The sequence below is a fragment of the Rhea pennata genome, chromosome 18, assembly GCF_028389875.1.
Source record: "Rhea pennata isolate bPtePen1 chromosome 18, bPtePen1.pri, whole genome shotgun sequence".
NCBI classification, from domain to species: Eukaryota; Metazoa; Chordata; class Aves; order Rheiformes; family Rheidae; genus Rhea; species Rhea pennata.
In genome coordinates this window covers 10,704,788-10,723,897 of record NC_084680.1, presented here as the reverse complement: position 1 = coordinate 10,723,897, position 19,110 = coordinate 10,704,788, and the positions used below count along the sequence as shown (strand labels likewise).

At 48.6% G+C, this 19,110-nt stretch overlaps 1 protein-coding gene across 2 annotated transcripts in view; it reads left to right on the top strand.

The window, feature by feature from the left end:
* The window catches only part of VAV2 (vav guanine nucleotide exchange factor 2), a 141,849-nt gene that overhangs the window by 116,974 nt on the left and 5,765 nt on the right, over positions 1-19,110 (top strand). Inside the window, exons 10-26 of one of the 2 annotated variants that reach the window (XM_062590652.1) lie at positions 1,418-1,513; positions 1,942-2,010; positions 5,156-5,242; positions 7,113-7,198; positions 7,783-7,915; positions 9,080-9,189; positions 9,807-9,908; positions 10,018-10,106; positions 10,965-10,981; positions 11,370-11,391; positions 12,770-12,897; positions 13,172-13,246; positions 14,455-14,507; positions 15,773-15,889; positions 16,651-16,738; positions 16,852-16,975; positions 18,162-18,248. In XM_062590652.1, coding sequence (XP_062446636.1) covers positions 1,418-1,513; positions 1,942-2,010; positions 5,156-5,242; positions 7,113-7,198; positions 7,783-7,915; positions 9,080-9,189; positions 9,807-9,908; positions 10,018-10,106; positions 10,965-10,981; positions 11,370-11,391; positions 12,770-12,897; positions 13,172-13,246; positions 14,455-14,507; positions 15,773-15,889; positions 16,651-16,738; positions 16,852-16,975; positions 18,162-18,248 — 1,483 coding nt within the window. The remainder of the gene's footprint in view (positions 1-1,417; positions 1,514-1,941; positions 2,011-5,155; positions 5,243-7,112; positions 7,199-7,782; positions 7,916-9,079; positions 9,190-9,806; positions 9,909-10,017; positions 10,107-10,964; positions 10,982-11,369; positions 11,392-12,769; positions 12,898-13,171; positions 13,247-14,454; positions 14,508-15,772; positions 15,890-16,650; positions 16,739-16,851; positions 16,976-18,161; positions 18,249-19,110) is intronic. The other variant, XM_062590651.1, reaches the window with a different exon arrangement.

The following is a 19,110-nucleotide window of genomic DNA, read 5'->3' as shown; positions in this document are numbered from 1 at the left end:
GGTTTAGTAGCAGGAAAGCCTCAAAGGCCCAACCAGCCAGTTACCTCTATCAACCACAACCACAACTGGCTGGAAAGATCTTCTAGAAGAGACTTGGTTCACCACCACCAGCCTTGTCCTTCCCCGTACGTAGCGCCATAGCTTGTGAGCCGCAGGGTCGCTTCGGATGCCTGGCACGGGCTGCGAGCGGGACTCGCTGAGCATCCTGCGGGCTGTGCCTGGATCGCTTTCGGGGTCGTGCAGTGAGACCGCAGCCACTGCGGAGCCGGAGAGGCTCGTATTGCAGCTCCACTAAGGGCTCGCTACTACTGCATCGCCGAGTGCTCCTAGCTTATCTTCACAGCACCCTTCTGCAAGAGGGGAAGTGGTTTTGAAGATGGGGAAGCAAAAAGCACCGGAGAAATCAAGGGCTGGATCCTTGAAAGCATCAGGCTTCTAAGGGCTGGGACCCGCCTGGCTTTCCCAAGGTCACAGACCGCGTTCCTGACGCAGTCGGAGGCGAACCCAGGTCTCCAAGCGAATGCCCTGGTTCCTCCACTCCTTCCTCAGCGTGGGGGCTTAGTGTAAATAGGGTCTGATCGAGATATTAAGTAAATCAAAGAAGCCCCAGAAGGGATGCGTTATTTGAGCTGCTGTTTTTTTTTCCCAGCTTTAATTCCCAGCTTTGGTCTTGATGCTAATCTGAATTTGCTGGGCTGTCTGTGCGCGTTACTTTGTTTATCATAAACGCCCTTTGATTCTCCATGCAAAAGCAGCAATGCAATTCAAGGATAAAGCTATGTATTTACTCATTTTTTTTCCAAATGTACCCTGGATTTTGCATCAAAATACAATGATGAGAGTTGCATCCTTATGTCACCTCAGCTAATCTCCCTGAGGAGCCACTGGAAAGGGTCTCAGCCAGCACGGCAGAGTCTCGTATTTAAATGAGTCTGGGCTAAGGTAATAGTGGCAAAACTTTACGCGATGGCATTAGCACATCTTAATGACTTAATCCTTATCAGCCAAGCCACAGCAACTGTCTGCGTGCTTGCTGCTGGCCCCTTGCAAATAAAATGCATTAGCTCAATCCATTGAGGAGGCGAGTTAAGCTAATGTGTTTCATTTGACATTTCCAGAGGTCTAAGAGCACGCATGTGCTCTCCTAATGAGCAGCATCTCGTTTAGCTGAAGTAGCTCGGTTGTGTGAAAATGTCCGTGTTTTGGGGGGAAGACTCTTAGGTTACATTTGTAGGTAACCTCTGCAGTTCGGGCCCTGGCCGTGGGTACCTGAGTGCAGAGACTGTCAGTGGTCTCAGCAGAACGGCAATTACAGAAGCAGAACGCAATATTAGGACGTTTGAGGCTTTTTTTTGCAGAGGATGGTTGATTTCCTCCAACTACTTCTTCACTATTGGTTTATTGATTTCTTTAATAGGAATGCACACTAAAGGTTCAGGATGGGAAATTCAAATTGCAAGATTTGCTGGTGGTTCCAATGCAAAGAGTTTTGAAATATCATCTCCTGTTAAAAGTAAGTATTTCCGCATTAAGACTTCTCTGCAGCTGCCATGCTCACTGTAGCATCTTTTGGCTTTTACAGTAGAGGATGAATCACTGCCAGATACAGAGTGAGGGGATTTTTTCCTTCAAATGAAATAATTACTAGAGCTACTTAACACAACATAATATTCAGTATACAGCCTTCAAGTATGGTGACCTAGGGTAATTCTGCACTTGTTAGCCACGAGAGGCAGTTAATGAATATAAAATAAGCTTGCATATAATCTGATTATGTGTGAAATTCCCCCCCGCCCCCATCAACTCCGCGTAGCAGATCTCTGGAGCACCGGCAGCTCGGCGCGTTCCCCGGCACGCCGCCGTCGCCGCCCGCGTTGCAGCGTGCCGGTAGCACGACGTGGGCAGCCTTCCTCATGCACCCGCGCTGGTATTTTTTTTCAGGAGCTGCTGAGCCATTCATCCGATCGGCCAGAAAAGCAACAGCTCAAGGAAGCTCTGGAGGCGATGCAGGTAGGGGAGGGCGAGGGCAGCGCCGCGGCGGTGCCTGGGGCTGCTCGGGGAGCTCTCGTAGGTGGAGAAAGGGTCTTGCAGCCCGAAGGAAGGAGACATCTCTTGCTTTAGGATGCGCAGAAGTGTATCGATTGCTGTTTAATGGGATTGCTTCGCAGCAAACCTGTAGTCATCACTGTTATCTGCCTTCTTAAGCATCTGAGGAAACTGATATTTGTTGACAAGTTGGGACTTTTCACTAATTCGTGTTGTATGTAAATATGCCGTGCCAGTTTTGGCTCTGGTTTTTGCTAGTAGAAACCTGGAGAAACTCCAGCTGTATCAGTAAGCCTGGAAGCGTTGCAGAAATCAAAGCTAGTGCCTTGTCTGGGGGGAGCAGAGCTGCCTACGTGCTGCCATCCAGCCGCTGCTTGGGAATCCTTTTAGCCACCTCTTCTTTTCTTAAGAGGATAATAGCTTTTCCACAAATGAAGACTTTCTGGGCAAAACTTTTATTTGTTTAAAGGTTTTTTTTGTTTTCTGAGCTTTCAGTCCCAAACCCTCAGGTTCTAAGCAAAACCTTATGCAAAATAAATAAATAAATAAATAGATAAATTCATCCAAATGTTTTCTGACTCAGCCATGGCCCCCGTGCACGTGCTGAATTCACAGTGGGATCACTGTCAGCAGAATCTGACTCTAGGATGATGGTTAAATCCAGATTTTCTCTCTTGAGAACACTGAAGGACTCATCCCTGGGCGCGCTCCTGTTTTCTGAGGTCACTCTGTCTGTTTTCCACCTCTGAGGCTCAGCTTTTTTAATGACACTGCATTTCCTAGCCCTTACATAAGTTTGGTGACCTCTTTAGCCATTACCCCTGCAAGCCAGTAAATCCAGAGCCAATATATAGGTCGTTTTAAAGTTAAAGTTGTTTGAAGGACATTGCGTTCTCCTGCTGCTGCCCAGTATACGATCATGGCTTTGAACAAATACGATTGGTGAGAGCAAGAAGTATAGCGGTGATTTCCTCCCGTGCCAAAAGTCACCTCTGTCCCCTAAGCGTGCTGGCCAATGAGATGAAGCAGCAAAACTGGTGACAACTGTTAAATCTTGCCTATGGTCCCATCCTTTATGGAGTTTGATGTGAAATATGGACACCAGAAACAGCTGTTCTGATTCAGGTGGGTCCCTGCAGGATGCGCAAACAGCGGCACCCACGTGGGGCCAGAGCCCGTCGTTCAGGGCACTGGGTCGCACCCCGGGCTTTGGGGACTGCAGCCTGGAGAAGCTGGTTTTTGTCGAGTGAGATACTAGCGCTAGTAAGTAAACATATACGCTCTCACTGCACTAAGGACTCGGCATTTTTTGCAGGAAGCCGCAAACAAAGCCATCAGAGAGGATTGTCTGCTCTCATTGCCCCATCGGCAGGAGAGCACGGATGCCGTTCAGACTGTGTTGGGCTAGCCAGCAGCATAGGAGGCAGGGCAGTTTGATTTTAATTGATCTGCAAACCAAGACTTAACTTAGAAGTCATGTTTTTCATCAAGACTGCAGCCTTTCTGTCTGGTGTGGTGGTAGACATCTGACATTACTGCTGTCTGGTGTGGGAGAGCTGTGCAGGGGGTCTGAATATCTACAGCCAGAGCTACATTTCCTAAAGGGATTTACCTCCCTTTTACTTTGCACATCTAACAGTCTGCACGGAGGCAGGATTTGCACCACAGGCAGAAATGCACATGTGGCTATTTGGCCCGTGCATCCTCCCTCAGCTTGAACGCGCAGCACCAGGTGCCCAAGCGACGGTGGGGGCGAGGAAGGTCCCCTGCTAAATTCTGCAGACCCGGGTTGCACGTTGCTCTTGCTCTTTCAAGTCCCCGTAGATCCTGAGCTTGCCTTTCCCCTTCGTGTGCAAGAGGGTCTTCTGCTCGGCAGAAGGAAGCAATGGCAACGCTCCGCTTAACGCTCACGCGCGCTGACAGGGGACACTGGCCTCGCTTCGTGAGGCTGTTGGTTTTGTCATTCTTCATAACCGTCCCTGCCGCTGGCTCAGTTGGGTATCGTGTGATGTTATAAGTATTGTCATTTAGATCTGCGATTATCATCTGTGATTAACCCTTCTCATGTTGGGAAGCTGAGGAAAGTCTGAACCTGAGAGGATGTCTTAAAAAATTCCACAGTCAGATTTAATCCAAGGTGACGAGAACTATGATTGAGAAAAAGCAGGCAGGGACCAGATAAGAAGCACACAGGCAGAGGAAATGCACTCCTGAGGATGTAGGAAGTTTTTTTTTAGTGGAAAGGATAAGGTTCTCTCACTTTGGGTCAAAATTTGAATAAGCAGGGAATTTTTCCAGGCAGAATAATATCTGTTGGGAGTCTCTTGATTTTACAAAAAAGCATTTGTGCGGTTGGAGATGTCGGTGATCCAGGGGTGCTGGAGATGTGACTCTCGCGATGGGTTTGGGGTGCTCCTGCAAGGTGCCCCAGCGCTCTCACCTGCTGAGCCCCGACGCCGCGAGCACGGGAGAGCAAACGGGACAGTGCAAACGGGGTAGCATGCCTGTTTTTTCTGGGAAAGGCCAGCTCATCCCTTTCGTATCCGGAGGGGAAGGAGGTAATTCTGGTGAAGAAAGCTGTGAGAGGAAGGAGAGTGGGCCGAGGAGCGTCAGCGCGGCCGGAGCCCGTCTCTGCCGCCTGCGCAGGACCAGGTTCACGCGTTGCCCTCTCCTGGGAAGTGGGGAAAATTGCAGCAGCCATCTGGTGAAGCTGTGCAAAGGGAAAGGGGGCAGAGGAAGGGGCAGGGGACAGCAGGGACAGGTTTGCAGGAGGCAGAGCAGGAGCACGGCGCTGCCCGGCCGTGTACCAGTGTGGCACTTGCAGCCAGCTCGTGCAGCCTGCTTCTGCCTAGTTATAGCTGATGGGTTTTTTTCAATTCTGCAGAAATATGTTGAGCAACTTTGCCTATTCTGCTGGCAAAGCTCGTCTTTGCGATGTCCTCGGTTGCTGCTGTAATTCTTGCAGGGTTGTTTATCTGCCCTGGCTCTTGAGCATGCGGAGGAAAGGAGGGGATGTGTCTTCAGGGAACAGGCATCATGGGTTTTCTTTTTTAATAAAAATACTAGTTTTGTCTGGAAAATACTAATCAACATTCACTTTTCTCTGAAGGACTTGGCTATGTATATAAACGAAGTAAAGAGGGACAAAGAGACTTTGAAGAAAATAAGTGAATTTCAGAGCTCTATAGAAAATCTGGTAAGTTGGAAAATTCTCTCTCCTCCCGCTTCCAACTTCCCCCGATCATTATTGTCATTCCTGCTTTTTCATTGCAATTCTTACCGAATCCGATGTGCCACCTAAGAACGATGCTCGTGTGTTGGGACAGCCCCTTATCGTTGACTCTTTTTGCTGGCGGTCCAGAGATGTTTGCTACATTACAAAATCAATTTGGCTGTGAAATAAGGTGGCTTTTGCTGGTGGCATTACACTGCACGTTTCCCAGACTTGTTCTCCATGTCACCAGTGCAGAGGGACGCAGGGCTTTCCCAGATAAACTCTCTGGCATCTGCTTGCTATTTAAAGTGGGTTTGCTGTCGCTGCTATGGGGATAGCGAGGTTGTGACACTTGAAAGCGTGGCGAGGCACGTTTGGAGAGGAATGGCACGTATGACATGCGCGTGATCACCAAACCTCAGCCAGATATTTTAAGGAGAAGCTCATCTCCCAACCTCCCGAGGCCTCGGACGCCTGATCCCGTTGCTGCTCATCGACTGACCCCAGCGACCGATCGCTCACATGCTTTTAGCCCCGAACAAGCCCATTAGTTTAATATTCAGGGGAAGAGGTTCAAGCTAATGAGTTTTCTCCCGCATTTGCTGGGGGCGAGCAGAGGAGGGTGCTCAGCTGCGGTGGCTCAGCTGGCCGGCAGCAGCGCTTTGCCCTGGGGTAATGCAGGGCAGGGGCTGGCACCTGAGGTGCTTTCACAGGGGCTGAGCTGGGGAGAGGATGAGCTGGAGCTGCCCACCCAGAGGGGTTATGGCGGGGGGATGTTTTTGTTTTAAGTCTCGAGTTTGTTGGAAAACTTTTTTAACAGGCAGAGACAAAATTCTTCGTTTTCGAGAGCAGCCTGCCAGAGTTCTCGGGCGGGATGTGAGCCGTTCCGGCTCACGGGTTTCGGCTGAAGCAGTCGGGCTCATCCTGCTCCGAGTGAGCAATTAGACATCATGCTCAATAAAAACGTGAATGTAAATGGGTGTGTTAAGCAGCCGCTTTTCTTCCTTGCAGCAGACAGAGAGCAGGTTTGGCGCGGAGATGAAGCATTAGCCGAGCAGTCGCTGCCGTCCTCAGAGCAATCCCGCTCGGTGGTTCACTTCGTCTTGCAGGGCTGGCAGTTGTGGACTGATCTGTGTTATGTATACAGAGCCCACATGGCACAGCAATGAAATAACTGCAGATTATACACACAGCTGTTTAAAATATTTATTTTTCTGACCAGCTTCACAATACCTTTTTTTTCCCTGTAAGGGGAGCTGTGTAAGTGGAGTGATTCATATGGCTCAACCGTGGTGCTGCACTTTGAGTAATTTTTGCAATGGTTTTTAGATGTGAGACAGACTGACCAAAACACTGGGTTGGATCCAGCTTTCTCAAAATCTCCAGTCTTGGGTCAGGATGGGAGTCAAAACTACAAGCGCCCTCATTTCGGTTTTGTAGAAAACCCTATAAAAATGGGTTATTTCATGGGAATTTTGCTTTCTAGATCCCAAATCTTGCAAGAGTGCCTTGATTTCTGAGCCTTGCCCTGAGATCCTTGTTGCAATGCATCAGCAGATGTAGAAGCTGTCCCATGCCCGTGTCACCTCTTGGTCCCAGTCTGACTCCCGATGGCAGTGGTTGTGCTTGGGGATTCCCTTTTGGTGCGGGTGGTGCCACTCACCTCAACGCCTGCTGCCGCCGACAGGGCTGGCGGTGATGTCCCCTGCGCCGCGTGGAGCTAGAGCTGTTCCTCCGTGGTGCCCTTGCCGCGTGAAGTCCCGCCACGTTCAGATACATTTGCTTTTTAGGGTATTTCCACCCAAAACCCCAGCCCTGGCTGTAAATCTCAGTTGTGCTCTGCTTTCTGTAGCAAGTGAAACTGGAGGAATTTGGGAGGCCGAAGATAGATGGTGAACTGAAGGTCCGCTCCATAGTAAACCATACAAAGCAGGACAGGTGAGTGAGCAGCAGCGTTCTCTGAAAAAACAAACAAAAAAAAAGTGATATAGCTGAGAGCGACAGAGGATCCTTCAGTGTGGTTATTAATTGTCCCTAACGAAGCAGGACCGAGCAAGTCTCTGCTAAAGGTGACGTAGGCAGAGGTGTTGGTTTGTAACTGATGCTCTGTGTGGTAATCGAAGAGCCATAGAAACAGGCAAATCAAAGTCTCTTCTTTGAGAGAGAGCAGTGGTCCCCCGACGTTTTCCCAAACAAAAGACGCCCTTCATCTGGTGATGCGCCATGTCCCCAGCCCCACTCTGGAAGTTTGCTGCGTGACCCGTGAGCTGGGTTAATGCCGCTTGAATTACTGAAGTCAGGCACGTGGCTATGCATCTTCAGATACTTTGTGCTCCTTCATTAGATTATTACTTAAAGTTGCATTGACAGAAAGCACTGCCAATGTAAAATTATAGCACAGTTAGAACATTTAATTCTGCTTGCTGGGGAAGAATGTCTGTAGAGCTCTCCAAATACTGTCCCTGAAAGGTGAACTTAATTCCACATTTGACTAAATTGCTTGGTTTTTTTGCTTTGGGCAGGTATTTATTTTTATTTGATAAAGTGGTGATTGTCTGCAAAAGGAAAGGATACAATTATGAACTGAAAGAAATTATTGAGCTGCTCTTCCACAAGATGACTGATGACCCTATGAACAACAAGGACATTAAAAAGGTAGGTGGAACAGGGTCTAGCTCTGCTGGAGAACATGTTGGAGCTGTTTGCGCCAGTCCTTGGGTAACAAATTCCCATTAGCCTTTTAAAGCAGAAATAGAGCTTGCAAAAAGCTGGGGAAAAAAAAGGCTCAGATTTCAGGGCAGCCTTTCAGAGAGTTGGGAAATGTTTATTGATGTGAGGCTGGGCTCGGTCCTCTGACCTCCGTCCTTGCAAAACAGCCGTCAAGAAGTTGGAATGATCTGACTAAGAGAGCGGAAGCTGCTCCCTGCTTTCTGCCCAGCCGGCAGTGAGGGACCAGCAGAGAGCAAACGTCAGGCGGGTGGAGAGGAGGGCAGGGTGTCCAGACGCTCTCGTTCCCAGGAGGCGCTGGGTGGAGGAGCTTGGAAAGGCAATATGAGCATTGCCGAGCGCTCTGCCAAAATCAGCGCTCAGAGAGCGCGGCTGCCGCTGGAGGAACATTGTTCTGCTGGTGGGTTTGGACTTAGCAGCAGTAAAGGAAGACCGGCCTCCCAGCAATGAATTAAGCAGGGACCAGTTAGTTTAATGGCTCCATCTACTTATGTGCTATGCGAGGAGGTATTGCACAGATGGGATAAGTGACAATTGGGTAAAAATGATCATTTTTGCCATTTGGATGCTGAAGAAATGCTGCTAGCTTTGCGTTTTAATGAAATATATTTCCACTTTGCTCTCTTATGCTTTCTAGTCTCATGGAAAAATGGTAAGCAAAGCACACAATTTTCTGTCTTATTTTTCTGTGCAATGTTGTGATGAGACAGCCAGAGCATATGTGCACCGGGCAGGTCAGATGTTCCTCTTGGGCTGTCATTTGCTGTCAGAGAGAGATGTAATGGCTGGGGAGGATCCACTGGAGCAGAAAAATCTGGGTTCTCATCTGCCACCATACAATCCTATTTGGCCCTGGTGCACAGTGCAGAGCCGATCTATGCATCATTTGTTGTGATATGCTATAAAAATATAGAGGTATTTTTCCTCCTTCCCTACTGTTATCTTTAGAAAGGTTCAATAACCCTTGAGAAGTAAAGAAGGGGGAAGTCACTGAAACCAACTGTTAAGATGCCTGAATAAAAGTGCCACGAGTTTTGTTGCTTGGGCCTTCAGGGTGCAATGGTCCATCAGTTCTCTCGTTATCTGTTGCAGTGGTCGTACGGCTTCTACCTAATTCACCTCCAAGGAAAGCAGGGCTTCCAGTTCTTCTGCAAGACGGAAGAGATGAAGAGGAAGTGGATGGAGCAGTTTGAAATGGCAATGTGAGCAAGGCAGGCTGTTGTGACCCAGTCACCGAGCGCAAGGGCAACGGTGTCTGGGACTAGCAGATCACAAGAGCTGAGCTCTGATGGCGAGGCCGGCGAGTGTGGCATTCGCTCGGACCTCCAGGATGGGGCTCTGCACAAGAGAGTTCTGTTCCAGCGCAGAATCACCCACTCTGAGTGTTTGCACCAAAGCGTGAGCGGGTGCTTGTCTGAACCAACATCCCTGGTAATTGCTGTGGTGTAAGGGACAGATGGGTGAAGCATCGAGCTGTGCTGGAGTAAAACATTCCTGAAGGAGGGCTTTCACTGCTGGGAACTGCTCCTGTTCAGGATAGGGGTTAGCACTCTGCTGACCTGCCCTGTGGGTGGATCTGAGGTATTGGTTGACTTAGGAGGGGACCAAAGTCATGAATATTGTATCAAAGGAAGTTGAATATGCAAAATCTTCTCAGTATACAGTCAAGCCCTGAGTTCGTTTTCACACTTGATTTCCTATCAGTCCGTGTGGTTTCCAAACTTTGACTAAAATGCAGACAGCAACTGCTGTGGCAGATCACAGAGTCCTGAGTAACTTAGAGGGACAGGTTGATAACCCCTGTCCTCATATCTCTTAGGTCCAACATAAAGCCAGAGAAAGCCAATGCAAATCATCATAGCTTTCAGATGTACACATTTGAAAAGACTACCAACTGCAAAGCATGCAAGATGTTCCTAAGGTGAGCAATATCTTTGTAGCTTCTCTGCATCAAAGTCTTATTAAAACATGCAAAGAAAGTCTCAAAACAGGGACTGAAATTAAGACTTTCTGAATTCTTTTCTACACAGAGGGACATTCTACCAGGGCTATCTTTGCCCAAAATGTGGAGCAGGTGCTCATAAGGAATGCCTGGAAATCATTCCCCCCTGCAAGATTGGTAGGTTATTTGACATCATTAGCAGCTTATGACAAGGAGATAAATATGTGAATGATCTGAAAGATTCTCTTTAAAAATCTCTGTCAGCTTTTCAATAAGCATGTAACAAAATCTGCGTACACTCCCCACCGGTTTCCCAAGGCTATAATTCGTAATGGCTGATGGTTTAAAAAAGCAAACAAACCGAAACCCCCAAAACAAACAGTTGAGTCCTCTGTATTCGAGAGGACTACGGAAACTCTGCATACTGTGTGGGATGTATCAAGTTCTCTAGCAAACTGCAAGGGCATTTACCAGAGCTGGCTGATGATTTCTTCATCCAAAAACACTGGTTATTTGAAAGTAGGAGGACATGCTCCAGGTTTACCAGGGACAGCACTTCTGATGAGAACGAGGGACCTCCTCCCCAGTTCCCAAATACGCCATAGTGCTGAGGTGCAGGAGGCAAAATTTAAGTCCTTGGGCTGAACGAGGCAAACTTGTGACTCGTTTTTATATCCAGTAGCCCTTGCTGCTGCTCTGAGCTCTCTGCCATGCAGGGAGAGCCGTGTGGAGAAGCTTTGAGAGGTTTTGGGTAGGGAGTGGAATGGGGAATAAACAAATCCTCAAAAACTTTTGGGCAAGATGAGAAAATGTCCTGGTGCAGTTTCAGTCCCTCCCCTGTGTCTTGCAAGCCAGAGAAAGGGGCAGCGATTTGAACTGGTGGCAGAGCTACCTCTGGCCTCCTGCTTTTTGTCTCTTTGCTCAAGATGTTTAAGTGTTGATGGCAGTTTATTGGTACCAGTAGTGTCAAGATGAGCAGAAAATGGGGTCTGCTGCCTTTTAAATTAATGGCTTAATTCACTGTTTCTCTTGCAGGTTCTTCAGCAGACCAGGTATGTTGTGTGATGGCCCTTTTCACGCCTCCCTCTCTGCCAGGGGAGCACCTGTGCCCTTGCCGGGCTCAGTTGCTGCGATGTGAGCCCTCCACTCCCTGCGGGAGGCCAGCACAGACCTTGGGGGGTCCCAGCAATCAGCGAGCCAGGTTTAGACATGGGCGTCCTCTCCCTCAGGCTAAAACCGGCCCGCTTGGTGCAACACTGCTGTCCTCGTGCCGCTGGCCCAGAGAAGTGCCCGCACGCAGCTGCGGCAAGTCTCGTTTTTCGGGATGCACCAGTGAGGCCAGAGGAGATGATTTCTCATCCTTGTGGCTTCTGGTGGGTGTTCAGGTGGAGAGCCAAGACCGCCGTGCCCTCACTGAGACTTTTTCCTCTCTTTTTGCAGGAGTCCCTGGGCGCCGGACCTGGTAAGGGCATTATTGTGGTGCAAGAGGGCAAATAGAGAAGACATCTAGATTTTGGTTGAAGGTGTCAATGAAGCTTGAGCATGGGGGTTAGAGAAAGCTCCTTTTTAAAACAGAAAGGAGCATTAATTGGTGCAGATCGGTGCCGAGTTGTCTGCGCAGCCAGTGATGGGATTCAGAGGCGTCCAGTTCTTCTTCAGCTTCGCAAGGCGGCAGCTGGGAGCGGGTCTCCTGCAGAAAGACTCTTCTCTTCCCTGAGCTCAGCTCTTTGCTGTGCTGGGGAAGGGCTTTTGCTCCTTCTCTGCTACAACCATCAGCGCCGTCATTTGTCTTACTGCACTCGTGCCACTCAGCTGCTTGCCTGTACTGCTGTGCTAGTGCACCTTTCACACCTCACATAAATAACTCGCCCCTGAAGACAGAGAAGGAAAGCTCAGGGAATTCATTTGTTCCTGATCTTCTTTAGGATTAAACCAAACTTGTCCCAGCAGAGACACTTGTTAGTGACAGGCCAGGGTAAGCATCTTCTGGCAGGAGTGTGTTCCCAGTGCGCTGCAGTGATGGTACAACTCCCAGCGTTGCCCTCTGATGAGGTTGTTGGTCGTGATAGTTGTTGCGATTTTATTTTTTAATTTTTCTTTGCTTAAAACTAATCTTGACAGGCTGCTGGGGTTGTCCTGCCTATGCTTGAAGGAGAAGGAACAATTTGTTCTTTTGTGCCTCTGCTGTCTGAAGGGAAGCTGAGCCTGCAAAAAAGAAACCTAAATCAAACTGAAAAAAAACTGGAGGGGCTCAGTGCTCTCCATAGGCAGAGAGGAGGCAGCTGAAGGCAGAGGTGGGAAGCATTTGGAAGACAAACACTGTGGTTTTAGTACAATTTGGAAAGCTTATTTAATGTGCAGTTGTTTGCAAGATAACTGGACTTTGGCTGTGAGCTTCCAGGGGCCAAGGGGCATTCGAGTCTCAGGTTCTTTTGAAATTTGGTGGAAGCTGAGTGTTTACTAGTCTGTTTTGCAATCCTGGCCATCACCGTTGAGCCTGGTGTGATTTGATGCTGGCCGGAGATTGCCTAACAAGGCTCCCTGAAACAGCAAAGTTCGAGTCCAGGTGCAGGGTTTGGAGCTGGAGCTTCGACTTGGCACTGTTCTTCATTGATTTATTTTTGCTCGTTGAGCTCAGTCATCCATGTAACTTTGGAAGCCAAGGCTGCATGCTGTGGGCACTGATCCTGTCTGCTTTCCTGTTCTCTGCCCCCAAACCCTGCCTGCTGGGGCTGTTAGACTTGTGATTCACAAGAAAAGAAACAGCAGCTCTCCGGGGAGCTTTTTGCTTCTCCTCTTGAAGAAGACTAGATAATGAAACGGTTTCCTTTTCCCTCCAGGTCCTAAAATGGTGGCAGTCCAGAATTACCATGGTAACCCCGCGCCTCCTGGGAAGCCGGTGCTCACGTTTCAAACAGGAGATGTGATCGAACTGCTGCGGGGAGACCCGGACTCGCAGTGGTGGGAGGTGAGAGCATCTCTCTTTGGGAGATTTCCAACAAGTTTTAAGCCAGTGGCTTCTGGCTTGTCTCAACCGCTTCTTAGCTGTCCAGTTTTCTGGGAGCTGTGGGACGTTCCAGGGTTTTGGTGGCTCTCTGGAGGAGCGATGGGGTCTGCAGGGCACGTGCAGAGCCTGGGCCAGCTCGGGGAGCTGCGGGGGGTCAGTGCCCTGGGCCTGCAAGGCAAAACCACTTCTCCTCCACACGCATCAAGGGAGGATGCCAATCTTTGTTGTTTTACAGGGGAGGCTGCTGCAGACAAAGAAGTCAGGCTATTTTCCCAGCTCATCAGTAAAGCCCTGTCCTGTTGACGCAAGGGTAAGTGCTTAAAACCGGACCTAACCATGCCAGGTTTGTGTGGTGCAGTGCTTGCTGCCAGAAATTTTGCTGGTGGGTCTTGCTGGGGACCTGGAAACCTTGCTGGAGCTCCCTCTGATGGTGTCTTTCCCGGTTCTCATCCCACCACGGTGGCATTTCATGCCCACTTTGTTTTCAGATTTTAGCAGCCGATGGTTCATCAAAGTGCTGCTGCCTATTGATTTAATTAAATAAAAAGCTTTGCAGTTTTCTCTGAGGTTAACTCTCACTGAATCAATGGGTGGAAGTCAGGTACTAAAATAACACTGCCATATTTCTGCCCCCTCTGGGGATTATTGGCAACTTCCATGCTCTGTTTTTTTGGTGGCTCTGGTCATCCTGTCTGAGAGCAGTCATATTCTCCTCTGCTTATACGAATCGGAGCACGTAGAAGATTTTCAAGTGGGAGCAGCTGAAAACACAGACCTGCAGTTTAGCATGATCGTCTTCCCTCACCGCCAGTCTCTGCACAATGTGGGAAGCGTTGATGGAAAACATTGATTTGTTTGACCAAAATGCACATTCTTTTCCTCCTCCCTTCCCGATGGGACAGGCTGCTGGGTTGTTAAGATTTCTGCAGTGAGGGCAATCTGGGACAAGTAATGCAGCCCACCACTGGGCCAAAATGTGCCTGCATGTGTAAGAGAGCTTGTTTTTTCCATTAAGCCCATGGGCCTTGAACCAGGCCTTTTACTGTGGCAGAATTAGCAGGGAAAGTGGATTCGCCATCCCATGGTTGCAAATCTCCTTGCAGGTGAGTCTCAGCCCCCTCTTCCCAAACATGTGGTTGACGTGACCAGGTCCAAACCCTGGTTCCTCCTCTGCAAAGAGTGATGCTGACTCAGTAGCAGAGTACTTCAAGATCAGTCACAGTACAGAAAAGCTGTACTTTTTTTTTAGTATTCTTTATAAAGCTGTCAGTTGCTTCCCAACTGAAAAAGGCTCAGCTAAATGAAAAAAATACAGTATGCTCCTCACAGCTGTTTTGGACAGGGAGGATGAGAGAGCAAATACTTGATTATAACACTGTCCTCCAACCCCAAAGCCAATAATTCAGAAACTGCTTGGCACATAAAAACCCTCCCGTAGAGAGGAGCATCTCGCAGCTGATCTATAACCTAATTAGGCGCTGGGCTCCGCAGTAATGAGCAATGTTCTCTTTGCTCCAGCCTCCCAACAGCCGGCCTCCGTCAAGAGAGATAGACTACACGGCGTACCCTTGGTGAGTCGCCCTTTAATTGGACAGCACACTGCAAATGCCTTTCTCTGGACATGAAGATATATCACCTTTGCTTTTTAATTTTGTTACGTTGTCACAAATCCAGTCTGTAATAACAAATTATGGATGCACTTTGGAAGTGCTCTTCCTCCTGCATCCCTTATGGGTGTAGGGCAGCTGAAAGCGATGCAGGAGATGGGACTGAGCTGGATGACCACCCGCTGCCTTTGTGTTTCAGTGCTGAAACCTGAGCTCAGCTGAAGAGCTGCATCCAGATCTTGCAGCGTCAGTGGGGATTTCCTCCCTGCCTGTGGCGAGGAGGGCTCAGACAAAAGGAGAGGCCCTGGTGTCTCTTCTCCTCTCCCATGTATTTGGTGCTGAGTCCCCATTTCACTGGCAGTGGCACGCAGTTGAGGGAGGGAGGAAGCAATACCAGGGCTCTGGCAGACTTGGCAGGAAAGGCTGGTGCTTCACTTGCCCCCTGTTGCTTTTCTCCAGCTCCGTCCAGTTTTCCAAATTCATGCATCTAAATCCGCTTCTTTCCCCAGCCTTTGTTTGAAGCCTTATTCACCCTAGGACCTTTTCCCAATTAGAGTGATTTTCTAGGTGCTTTGGAAACATAAGAGTCTTCAAAGGCAAGATGTTGCACTCCTTCATTAGTAGCTAAACAGCTTCTTATATATCACTGGGCACTTTCATTTATGCTTACAAATTTTTGGATGAGACCAGTCTCTCTACTTGCCCAACCTTCTTGCCTTTAAAAAAGATAGAACTTTTGCTAAAACATGCCTATTTTAAAAATATTAATTAATTTTTAATTAATAAAATTAACGTGCACATTTCTGGAGGCCCTAGCCCATGAAGAAAGTCTCCTAATAAGTGTTCGTGCTGTGATAGCTACACGCTCCAAAGATAACGCCTCTTCTTCCTGCATGCCCGCCTTTGGCAGCCTCACTGCAATGCAGGGAGAGGGGAAGGAGAGAGCAAACAGGATTTGCATGGATGCAGTGAGCTCTTACATGCCAGCTTTCCATGGAGAGGTAGATGTTTAAGGAACCTTTGTGCCTCTGAAAACTACTTTTTGAGCCCTCACTCTGAATAGGCAAAAACTTAAGAGTCGTGGAGCAGAACATTCAGTTCATGGTGCTGGAGGGAAGGGGTGGTCATGCATGACGTGGGCAGCTGCTGTGGCCGCAGAGCCACCGTGGCACAGGCAGGCACAGGGCAGGTCCTGGCTGCGTGACGTCTCATGGTGGCCGTCGGCTTAGGTTTGCAGGGAACATGGAGCGGCAGCAGACGGACAACTTGCTGAAGTCCCACGTGAGCGGCACCTACCTGATTCGAGAGAGGCCAGCAGAGGCTGAGCGCTTTGCAATCAGTATTAAGTGAGTACAACCGTGACTGCTGGCATTAAAGTAAAGCACCCGCGAGATACATCACCAGATCTTCCCACTAGGACGGCAGCACCTGACCCTGGCAGAGGCATGCTCTTGTCTTCCCTAGCTCTGCCCCAGGAAAAGGCTTGGTGTGCCTAAGCCGCAGCGACTGCCACAGCCATCGCGTTGCGCTCTGTGGAAAGCACTTCCTTTCCCGATTCTGCCATGGCAAGTGCTGTGCTGCGGCATTGATCTGCCAGCCTGGAAAATGCATCTCCTCAGTCCTGCTCCCCAGGATTAGGGTGGGGTCATCTAGGTCTCGCTGCATTTGATGTTGTTGCCAGGAGCACTCCTGCCACGGTGCTTGAGGAGCAGGCATCCGAGTGCAGGCTGCTGCCACAGTGCCTGCACGGCTGCTTGGGCATGGCCCTGCCCTCCAGAGCAGCTTGCGAGGTGCCTTTTGGTGCCATTGCAAGACGTCCGCATGCTGAGGGTGTCGCTTTATCTCCCGCAAGCAGAGCCCTTGCACCCGCTCCTTCCAGCCCCGTTGCACAAGAGTTGCTCAGCTTCCTGGCTGGCTGCAGCTCTTGGAGCCGTGATCTGGAAACCACTGCTCTGCACATCCCCTCACCTCCTGTTTCAGATCCCTGCTGGAAAGCGGTGGGGCCAGAGGGCAGACGGCATTCGCAGCAGGTCTGCCCCTTGTGCAGGGCAAGACAACACTGACATGCAGAGGTGAACTTTCTGAATGTCTTTGCTTCCCACCACAGGTTCAATGAGGAAGTGAAGCACATTAAGGTGGTGGAGAAGGACAACTGGATTCACATCACAGAAGCCAAAAAATTTGAAAGCCTTCTGGTATGCTTTTGAAGGCACTTTGAACCCCCGCGCCGTTCCTGCCTCCGCGACTGGCTCTCTGCAAGCATGCAGAGCACTGCTGATGTAACCGAGTGCCTCTTCACCCTTTCTAGGAGCTGGTTGAATACTACCAGAACCACTCACTGAAAGAGAGTTTTAAACAGCTGGATACGACGTTAAAATACCCGTACAAATCTCGGGAACGTTCTACCTCCAGGACCTTCACCCGCTCTCCAGGTAAAACCAAGGTTAAATGTAGTAATGGACACCAGTAAACCTAAGTCAGATATTTAAAGGAAATTTGCATGTTTGCAGTAAGATACAGGAATGCTGTCTGTTAAATGAAAGAGTTTATAGCATTGCTGTAAGGCCAGAAGGGATTTTACCTCTCAAATCTCCAGGAGTACACCCAAAGTAGGTCCGAAAACAGTGCTTTGCAAGCAAGGTTCCTGCTCTGCTAAGCATTTTGAAGACTCTTATTGCAGGTGTGGAGGTGGTGCCCTTAGGGACCACGCTGAATTGGGGGCTCTCTTTGCTCTCTTAGTTTGTTCCCTGCAGCAGGCAGCAGCCTCCAAGGCAGTGTTCTTGCTGCCTGTGGCTATTTTTCCCACTTACAGTTTTCCGAACTGTGTGCAGTAGTGAAGCACCATCGCTTTATGTGGTGCGAGCACACTTGAGTCTGCCAAGAGAGCATCTTCTGCTGCAGGATCTGACCCACCTGCCAGTAGTTAAATGAACAGAGTGATCTGTTTCACCATTAGCAGGAGATATTGTGTCTTATCTGCCCACGTAAGTTTTTGTGCATGTGTTTTAATGGATCTGATTCCCATGTCACTTGTGACAGTTTTAATCCCAATGGGTTGGCTTTAATGGAGCTAATAGGAGAAATGGTTAATTAAAAAAAAAAAAAAGAAGAAACAAATGAAAAGTGAAATTTGCATTAATGCAAAATTTTAAGTTTTACCTAAAAGCTTGAGTGCAGAAATTAATTTCTTTGTGGGGAAGAAAAAATGTATTTTTAAATACCTTTCCATTTTCCATTTTTAATGGAAATTTTAATTTTCCATTTTTTAAAAAGGCTACCAAAGAAAAACAGTTTTAAGTGATCAAGTTTCTTTTCCAATAAAATACAATCCTAGGAGGAATTTGGAGTACGAAACTTTCACTTGGTTCAGAGAGGCATTTTCCACCCGGAAAAAAGAGAGAGGGGCTTTGAGACCTCTGAGCTGTCCTGGTGTCCCACAAGGGCAGGACTGCCGGCGCGAGTGCTTGCCGCTCCAAGCCCTTGCGCAAGACTTGCTGCCGATTTTGCACTGTGTTTCCCCGTTGGCTTTGACAGCATTGTGCTTTTTTTTTTTTTTTTTTTAATTTCCTTCTTAATTGGTGTTCTGCCTCTTTTTGTTTCTCTCTAACCTCTTTGCAGCCTCCTGTGCTTCCTACAACTTTTCTTTTCTCAGTCCTCAGGGCCTCAACTTTTCTTCTCAGACCTCCTCCACTCCCTTCTGGTCAGGTACTAGTGCCTTCCTTTCCTGGGAGGGAAGTGCCTCCTAGTGGTCCTTCCCTGGAGGGAGAAACCTCCTGCCTTTACCAGGCTACAACCATCACCAGCTTGAAAGTCATCGCCAGTGGGACCTGCGTGGTCCCTGCTGCCCCTTGTCCACCCACAGACAGTTGAGGGGGTCACCAGGGCTGTCCTGGGGCGTAGCTTGGGGGGAAAAAGAAATCAATTAATCATGACTTTGCCAGAAGTTAAATGCAGTCCCCTCTTTCTCTCCCCCCTAAATGCAGGAGGAGCCAGAGGTGTAACTGTTGAGAAAGGGGAAGAAAATTTATGAGAAAGTAAATCTAGTGCATTGGGATCTCGTGATGTACTTCAAGCTTGACCTGCTTATCCCATGTGTTTCACAGAATGAGCGTTGGCATCACACCATCTTCAAGATTGTTTCTCCTTGCTACACAGGGAGAACATCTTAATGTCCAGCAGTTTTTGAGCTCTGCTATCTGAGCCTGCTCAGGAGCACCGTGCTAAGGAGACAGGGGAACCTGTGGTGTCAAATGTGTTTTGTCTCTCTAATTTCCTAGACAAAGTGCCAGGGGTATTCTTGCCTTTGAAACCTGTTGATCCAACTGTGTTGTAGACCAGCATCTTCCTCCCTCTTCAGCAGGGATCAGAGCAAAAATATGCCCATTCATTTTTTCCTGTTTATGCTTTTACCTTTCAGTGTTTGCTTTAAGCTGCACAGGGAAAATCATCTGCAAAGGCATGCATGCTTTTCCTGATGCCATGTTTGGGAAAAACATAGTGTTTCAGGGAATTAGAACAAAATTCTAGGTATTTGTGATCCTTTACCTACACATCTGCATAAAAGTAT